At 40.5% G+C, this 9783-nt stretch overlaps 1 protein-coding gene across 1 annotated transcript in view; it reads right to left on the bottom strand.

The window, feature by feature from the left end:
- The window catches only part of ghrhrb (growth hormone releasing hormone receptor b), a 37748-nt gene that overhangs the window by 15826 nt on the left and 12139 nt on the right, over positions 1-9783 (bottom strand). The window contains exon 3 of the mRNA XM_035653665.1: positions 1997-2104. Within this exon, the coding sequence (XP_035509558.1) occupies positions 1997-2104 (108 nt within the window). The remainder of the gene's footprint in view (positions 1-1996; positions 2105-9783) is intronic.

The following is a 9783-nucleotide window of genomic DNA, read 5'->3' as shown; positions in this document are numbered from 1 at the left end:
TTCCCCCTAGGGGATCAATAAAGTATATCTTCTTCTTCTTCTTCTTCTTCTTCTGCTCCCTGCTGCTGCCGACTCTTCTGTGAAAAGCAATTCAGCAACACTGACTGACACACTGGAGGAGTCTGGACATCACCCGCAGTGTTGCAACACAGGGTAAGAGTGCAGTCTATAGATGCTGGAGCCTGACCGATACTGGCTTCAATATTTATCCAAGAAATTAGGTTTATATCGCACAAAATTATTTTAAATATTACAATGTGCTAACAAACATCACTTCCTAGATTGGGTTCAGAGGGAACCAAACCAAAAAATGTTGATTGAAGCGCTTTACGAAACACATCAGAGTCACATGGAGGTGGTCGGGGTGGATGGATGGTGTGCAAAGTTTAAAGACTTTTGTAAAATGTAATCCAGTCTGCATTAAATTAGTTGCGTTTCAAATTAGTTGCATAAAAACTTCACTTTAGTGATTGTCAGAAGTCAGTTTTACACACCATCAAACAGTTTTTCATTCACAGAAATGCCGCAGGGAATCTGGACAATTTTCAAAATAAAATACCATGTGCAGACTCTGGACAACACCCTGCAAGAAAGGAATCTCCAGAAAGTAAAAAAGATTTTTTTATTAGAAAAGTGATCTGGTTTTAAGAAAATATATGTCTTAATAAGATATTACAGCTAATATTGAGCTAGATTTAATCATCAATAGTTGATGAGATATTTTAGTGTGGATCAAAGTGGTGGACCTACCTACCAACCCACCTAACAAGAACTTGCTAAACTCTTTAGGATTAAATGTATACAGACTCATTCCTTCTCAGATGTGAGCATCTAAGATTACCAGTCCACAAAGCCTCACTCAGTTTCCAAAAGTAGTTTTTATCCCTCCTTGATCCCATACTGACCCCATCACTCAATGAGGGTTTAAATGAAATGTTTTATATCTTCCCTTTTAATGGAGCTCCTGTGTTCTATATGATACATATTTTACTGAACATTATCTACACTTTATGTACGTTTTTGTTTTTGTCTGTACAATCATATATTTTGTTCTATGGATGAGACTCTTTAAGTTTTTATAGCCTCTTCTTCCACTCCTCTTCAGTATGTTTGTGACAAACACAGATTTTTCTGTCATCGTTTGTCTTCCCAATTGTCCATAAACAGATTTTTTTAGCATCTCAGTTGCATCTGTATCCGTCTGTCAGACATTTGATGATGCATGAGAGATTCTATGCATGTTTTGTTTTCTTTAGACCAGCCAGCTGGATGAGACAAGGCTCTGGAGAAGGTGGGGGTCATGTAAACAGTCAGGAGAGCAGCGCTCTCAGCAGCCAAGTTCAGACACAGGAGACGAGTCCATGTGATCCATGAAGAAAAACGTCCAGTCTCCTATAGACCACTCAGTGAAAGCATAACACTGGCCCTAAGAGATTTCTAAATATAACCTGGTCACTGTGCTGAGCTGTAAACTGAAAGATCGATGAACTAAGCAAAAGTTCATTATACTGTGAGAATTTACACTCTTTCCTCTTCACCAAGTCTGTTCTCTAAGCAAAAGTCAACCTGGCCTTCAGACGGAGTACTGACTGACACCATCAATGGAGAATTACTCCACAGGCACAAGCAGGAGGATTTAAAGAGGATCAGTTAGAACCGTTGGTGGGATTGATCCCAGTTTCTCTCCACTGCCTCCAAAAGGGCTGATGTAAGCATTTCTTCTGTCCCAAAAATAAAATCAAAAAGTGCACAGCAAATAATAATTTCAATGTATAACATTCCTCAAAGGAAAAAGTAACCTTGCAAAATATAAGTAAAAAAGTAAAGAAGTACAAAAAAGTACATAAATAACTTAATATAAGATAGCAAAACTAATACATTTACCCACTTATTCAGTGATTTACAGCGCAAACTTTGGTATAACACCAACCAACCTTTAAGAAAAAAATGTATCTGATACATGAAGACTGGAGAAAGGAGAGTTGAGGTGATTTACCTTGGTTATTAGCAAACAGCTGGGACACATTGGCACAGGAGACGTTGACCACCTGTCCCACCTCAGCACGATACCAGCAACGAATGTCATCCCACGCCGTTGGACAGCCTGAGGCAGGAAGAAGACAACATTCGTCACACGTTTATCTCTTCAGCTCACAGTACGGGCAGCGAGAGCCTGAGAATATACAGTATTAAACACACTTTTTGTTTCTGCAGAACATAAGGGCAAATAAACCCTGCCCCGTTTTGCTCTGGGCTTCAATAACAGTCGAGCAAGCCACGGTTGCCTCTACTTAGATATGCTATGCTATGTGCTAGTCTCATCTATGTTGAAAAGACACACACATTTTAAAGACACAAGCAATATAGCCACATCTAATGTTGGCAAAACCTTTGCTAACATTAACATTTAGTAGTGTTTCAGATGTAACTGTAACTTATGTGATATAGTTATATAGTTAGTTAGATATAGCTTTTATATCTTTAAACCATCTTCAAAATGGGGTTGTTATTTCAACATAGATTAGCCTAGCACGTAGCATAACTAAGTACAGGAAAGGAGAACGTTGACTGAGGTTCTTCAACTATTGGAGCACAGAACAAAAATGGGCGGGACTTCATGATCAATTGTGTATTTCAGTCAGGTGTCAGTTACATCACTGTATAAAAATTTGTGTTGCAACCGCAAAAAATCTCCACCTTATCAAGCCAATTCTTTCGAGAATTGAGTCCTAAAACCCAAATTTCTTAACACGATCTGAATTTTTGACGGATTGTATTTTTATTTTTATATGATATAATAGGATATACAAATCTGTAAACTTGTATACCATTGAATCTTTCTGAATCTTTCTTAAAATTCTGTCAATGAGCGGCTTATTGACCTTGAACACCTCTGAATGCTACATTACTTCCTAATGTATGAGTGCTGATTCCCAAATCTAATGAAGAACCGTTTCATCTGTATAGATATCAGTCATCTGGTGTCATTTTTTGGAGGGATTTCCCCCGCCCTGGAAAAATGACTGGGGCGTTTGATTTGGTGACGTCTTCAGCCCTGCTCTCTGCCCACGCTTCTCCTCTCTGCTGCTCCCCTCACATGGCTGACAAGCTCTCCCCGCAGCCTCCGTCGCTCTGAACGAGGGGGGATGTGGCGAGGTGGGGGGAGAAGAGAGAGAGCGGTAATGAGGAGCCCGTCTCTCTCCGCCACCGCAACGCCTCGTACATCAAAGCTGCTCGGCCCTGTGTCAATTAAAACGGCAGCGCGTGGAGACACACCACCACTCATTCATAATAAAACACAGCTTTTGGCCACTGCTGAAGGTTCTCCTGCCAAAGTTGTGATGAGGCAAACATCTCGCTAGATAAATGTGACTTTGAACTTTTCTTTTTAGAACATTTTTGCCTTGCATCTTGATCATCGCTTATACACTAACCCCGCTCCTGCTGATGACGTTTTCATCTGCTGCATCGATTGAAAAATAGCTCGTTATTAAGCCGTTGTTGTAAATGCTCCTAATGGCTCTCCAGGTAATGAAAAGCCACTCTGTGCATGTTTGAAAAGGCTTTTCTTCGACTCACACTTTGAGAAAGGTGTCAACAGGAAGATCTTTCATTAGGAGCTAAATGAAGCACAGCTCGTGACCCCTGACAGGATGATACAGTGGATGAATGGACTGCTGCTTCTCATTAGGTATTAATGGTTTGGATCTTTTTGTCTCCTTAACGGTAAGTATCCTGAGCACAAAGCCTTTTAGGTCTCAGTTATCCTGTAAGGATCAGTGGTCTGTGTGACAGACTGTTATGTAATCAGCATCATAATGCTCACACAAGCATGAACATCTCAACGCACATTACAACAGAACTGGCCCAAAGGCATGTGGCTGCAAAACAAACAGCGCATCCCCAAATTAAACTGCAAAAATTGACTCTGTTTGGGTTCCTCTGTTGATTTTGTTGATACACATTGTGATTCTGCTCCAGTATAATTTTGCATTCACACCATGTAAGCAGAGCACTGCTATTGTAGTTACACCATATCAATGGAGACGTAGACTTAGGGTTAGTTTAAGTTTAGTTAAACTAAGTGTATCTATTTGAAAAGGATCTATATTTAGATAAAGTATAGATCCTTTTCAAATAGATACACTGCGTATTGAAATTAGCTGAATTTGGCATAAATCATCTCTTCTCATTTTGAGATTGATGGTTTTGTGCAAGGTCCTTGTTTAATAAAGACATAAAGAAAAAGAAAAATCTTGCTGAGGTCCCAAATCGTCTTGGGCTGGCCCTACATTTTCAGTAGGACAAACACATCCTTGACAGAGCCGACTCTCGTGGCTGTGATGGGCAGCTACGAGTCAGCTGCCAACAGATTTGACTTGCTGGATTATCTTTCTGAGGCAGATAAACCAAGTCAAACCTAAGTGGTATGTCTACAGACTTTGTCCTGTTTGAGCCGTGGGAGTATAGAGTTATACAGGGATTTACCCCTCTAACTTTTATGTGATCGATAATAAACATCAGAAACAAGTTATGAGGCCAAGTGTTGTCATTTCCGAGGGGCAGACAAGATGCGAGGAGGAGAATTAGATTGAACACCATTATAAACCTATGTATTCTTCACCTCTATGGCCATATCTCAGCATTTTATTCCTCCTCTGGCTACAACTCTCATCTCAATTTCCAGAGTTTATGGTTCAATAAAGCATTTGTCTTCTGTCTGTCATGCACATTGCTGCTGCTGTAATATCGTTATAAATATTACAGGAGAAAAGGTTCCACTGGGATGTATACTACAATATCCGCCCTTTAACAAACAATGTTATGTGATAAGGAAGAAGCAGAGGTGGACGGAGGAACAGAGAGGATGAGGAGGAGGGAGGGACAGAGGGGAGATATTCAAACGGAACTTCCAGACCAGAACCTCACCATGGTGCTTGTGTAGTTTAACTGACAGATTATGGAAACATAAAGTTTGTTTTATATTCTGTTTAGACTGAGCAGACATCTCTGCTCCCTGGATCTCTCATCTAATCTCCCTCCTGCGCCGCAAACCCAAACTGTACTGTACATCTTCCACCACATCCTAACACTGATAATGCAAGCAGAACTGAATCTGCTTCACCACATTCATTTTGGGTAATCTGTCAGAGACTGTAATTTTAAAAAATGGCTGAAATCATCATCATTTGATGAGTGGACAGACATCTCCGGAGAGCTGGAGAACAACAACTTCAATAATAAATGTTAGAGCATTTTTCCTCATCGTACTAAAGTCGCAAATGGCTTCAGAATCTACACTCAGTAGTTGATTTGTTGACGTCTGTTGCCAGGTCATTTGTCAATCAAATGTGGGGGTAATAGACGTCAGTCATTTCTGCAATAAAATGCACTTTGTTACTTTCCACCTCTGGTATTTGGTCTGTGTAATTAGTTATGAAAATGACAACTGCGGGTGACCCCAAAGACAGCAGCACAGTCACTGTGTTTAATGATCTGTGGAAATGCCAGCAGTGGAGGGTGAAAGCCATGTGGAAACACACACACACACACACACACACATAAATTCACAAGGCTGGCTGTTGCTTACTGTGAGTCTAATTATAAGTATCTTTGAAAATGGGCAAGCCTGTTAACCCCGTCCCTTTCTGTTCACTCCTGCATTACTTCCTCATCTCCTCTCTGTCACCGACTTCCCATGTTTCTCCTCTGACGGTGTTTCCTGTTAAACTGGAGGTGTGAAAGTAATTAACCTAAAGTGGACGAGACATCTGCCCTCTCTCCCTCCAGTGGAGTTGTTGATAAATCAAGAGAAAACGGCACAAAGTGAAAGTGAGAGTGTTTGTACCTGTTTTGGTGTTGTATTCTGTCCTCTTTATAGCCAAATATACCCACATTATCTGTATATTCTATATTTATCCATTAGTAGCCTCGTCCTCTTGTGCAGTCTTTTGTAACGTTGCCATTACGAAGCCTCATAATTTCTCAATCACTCATTGATGAGCCGTGTCGCCCTTTGCCTCCTCTCTTCATCACACCCATCTGTTCGTCCGTTATTCAGTCACACCTGATGGGTTCTTCCACTCTCGATGAATCAGGATGAATTAGTTTGAAAGGATTCGCAGGTGAATCGCGCTCCTAAACGCACCTGTTTGACCTCAAACTGAAACTAACAACTTTTCATACATTGAGGTAAACGTGCTCTGCAGCAAAATGTGCTCAGCTATCAGAAGTTGTGTGATGAGATTTTATTATTTAGTTATCTGTATGGCAAAAATCAGTTACCTCAGGACACTTTTCATATAGAGCAGGTCTCGACTGTACTCCTTATAAAATAATTTACAAAGACCCAACAGTTCCCACATATTGAAACTATTGAAACTATCAATCACATACAGTTTATTATTGCCAACAACCGGGACTACAACTGTGCCACAATTACACACTACATGCAAACATGCAAAAACACAGCTGCGAGCCTGCTGCCTGACACACATGAATGCTCTTACTTCCTGTGCATAAGTATGCATTAATACAAGAGCACATACTGCGTAATTCAAGGAATTTGGGAACATTCGTTTTTTTGTTTTTTTTGTTCTGCTCTTTTCTAAGAGAGATGAGTCTATCGAGCAGTTTTAGCAAACTAAAGAAGATCCTTCGCTCCAGGAAGCTGCAATGTTGCGACTGAACACAAATTTAACCGACTCCTGTGAATTCTCTGCGACCACAACTTTTCCACAAATTTGGCCAATCATTGTTGTATCCTCCGCAAAACGTTGAGCCATGCGTCATCAAACTCACTTCCCTGTTTCTAATTGGGAAGATGCAGACCATGCAAACATGACTGATGCAAACGTCTCAAATGAAGCCTCCAAACGGTGCGATTTTATTCTCACAATTTTTAATCAGTTATACAAAAAAACTGCAACTCCAAATTTTCGCCTACAAACATTGCAACGTACATCACAATTTTTTAGAAAGCTGTTGTGAAATCTTTTTAGGCCACAACAATCACCCTAAAAAGTCTGTAAAATCCTGGAGGGACTGGAACATGGGAGGGCTGTGTTGGCTCTGCTCCTACCCTGTTTAGGAAGACAATGACACATTTGAGATTTTACTTTCACTTAATTACATTTCCCACCAGAAAATGCCTGAAAATGACATCAGATCACGGTCATCAGTTAGGTCACCTTTAAAAAATAGCCATGGACTGTACTTATGTAGTGCCTTTCTAGTCTTTCAACCACTCAAAGTGTGTAAACTACATGCCACAATCACCAGTTCAAGAAAGTTGGGTGTAGCAAGTCGTGCTACAGACGGGGTTTCCCTCAGCACACAAGCAATCACACTCCGACGTTAAACACACCACTTTTATTTAGAGCGTTGCTCACAACACACGACAACTGGCACCATAGGCTCTGGCTCTTAGTCGTACTCCCGGTAGCGTCTCTCCTGGTCCAGCACACTACTGCAAAGATAAGGGTAGAGTCATTCATTAACTACATCATCAGCAGGTGAGGTGATCGAACTCCACCTGGTGCCGCTCTCCAAGCCTTCCCCCACACCCTCCCTCTCCTGGCAGCTGAGCGGGCAAACCCGCACCCACCCCAGCCACTTATTCCATGCTGAACCACTATGTTTCTATAGTGGCCAAAAACTGGCTCTAGGCAGGGACATTTGGGTTTTCATGGCCACTGTAATTACTCCCTTACAGTTGGACAGCGAAGGTAAACGAGTGAGTTGCAATCTGCAACTACACTGCTGAATCCTACACACTGAACCTTAAATTACTTCTGTCATGTCCTCTGGAGTTGCATAAAGGTAGTCGATGACACACACGCTAGACATTCGTATGTAAAACATAACTACTCTCTCACCCTGTCATTATTTTTCTGTCTCTGATTACAACCACATACACAGTGTGACTTTTTTGCTGTCAATCTTTCTCATCCAGTGTTTTTCTTCACTCTCTCTGTCTCCCACTCACTTCACACTGTGTACACACACACACACACACACACATCCCTGAACCTCTCTCCATTGCCTTTTTATTCCATCATAATATGCTTGTTATAATATATGTGGGTGTGAAGTGAGTGTGAGAGAGACAGGAACATCATTAAGGTTTTGGTACCTTCCAAGGCCTTCATCAGTGATTGCACTCACTCAGAAACTAACAAACTCACATTCGCTCTGATTCGCGCTGTCATACACTTTTTTTTTTAACTTTCAGCGCTGTATTAATAAAAGAAACCTCGATCTGTGTTACTCTGTCCATCTGTCGACTCAGGACATTTATCTAACTTCCTCTGTGAATGCAAACTGCACTGCAATCCATACATCTATATAAAAGATTACCTTGAGACAAAAAAAAGGGAGAGAACCTTGAAATGATGTATCTTGTGTTAATTAATTGTTGCAAGTCTGTGTTCACATGTTTTTATGTTATGTAACAGTTTGAAAATCATTTAAAGAAAAAAAAAGAAATGTGAGCAGAGTGATAAAAAACAGTTTTCTGCTGTCCCTGCTGTGCACCGTGAACACTGCGTCTGACAGTCACTCCTCTCCTTTTCTTGAAGACATTTTCATCATATTATAGCTAATTAACGATAAAATTGATCTGACAATGCCTAGCCTTCTGGGTGCTTTGATAGTTTCTAGGTGTACTGATGAGGGCAGCTTGGGAGAACAGAGAAAATACTCCCCTTTGTTGGTGTCATTATTTCCCAATGAGCCATGGTTCTCTGCTACCCGTGAGGAGAAAAGAACCTTCATGTAGCCCAGAATGTCAAGTGACCTTACGTGGATATTTGAAGCTTAACTTTTTGCAGGTTGCATATGATATGTGAAGAGGGCAATTGTGTCCTTGCAGCAGCATCATCTTCACCTCGGCCTTATTGACTGGAGCTACAGTGACCTTCAGTTTTATATATTTATTTACTTGATAAATTCATTTATTATGTAATTAATTAAATACCAGACTTAACTCATCTCCCTGTTTTCCTGACCTGTGAATCTTACATAGAGCTGTCATGTTTCCATTTCTGTCTCTTTATACATTCACCCGATGTGTTCATCCAGAGTTAATTATGAATAATTTCCTCGGGGTGTCATTCTCATGAAAAAACACGGCGTGAGGAGGCGAAGGCCAAGGAGGAGGTTTTCTTAAGCCTTTTAATTTGAGAATTGTCTTGGTTGACCTATATATAATGAGCAATGGAAGAATATATTCAATAATATGAAGCCATTTCAGCCTCTGAGGTCAAACGGCATCCTACAACAGCAAACAAACGGGATGGTGTCTGTGCCTAAGGAGAGCATGTGTGGGTGTATTACAATACACAAACCAACTAAGAAATAAGTTAACGCTAGGGTGCTTGTAACCCTGCAGGTCGTGTAGTTTGGTTTTAAATGGAAACTGAAGGCAAGAAGAGAAACACTAAATGTAAAGTGTGAGTGTGCAGATGGGCAGATGCAGGTGAAGGGTGTTGTATGAATGATCTGAGGGGGCTTACAGGGACAGGAGATCTAATCTATCTATCTAAGATATTTTTAGTTGAATATATCTGAAGTGTGTGCAGTTACATTTTCTTGTATTTAGCCAGAGTAAAAAAGAAATAAAAATCTGAATATTTTTTTTCTCTAAATGCTTTTGGAAATAGTATTTTCAGGCAGGTCAAGGCAGATTTATTTGTATAGCACATTTAATAAAAATCAAAGTCCTTTACATAGCTCAACACCTCTAAGACGAAGGAGCTGGTCATTGACTTTGGGAGGCCCAGA

The sequence above is a fragment of the Morone saxatilis genome, unplaced genomic scaffold (assembly GCF_004916995.1).
Source record: "Morone saxatilis isolate NCDOM2014 unplaced genomic scaffold, NCSU_SB_2.0 Contig12, whole genome shotgun sequence".
NCBI lineage: Eukaryota > Metazoa > Chordata > Actinopteri > Moronidae > Morone > Morone saxatilis.
This window is presented reverse-complemented; position numbering and strand designations above follow the sequence as displayed.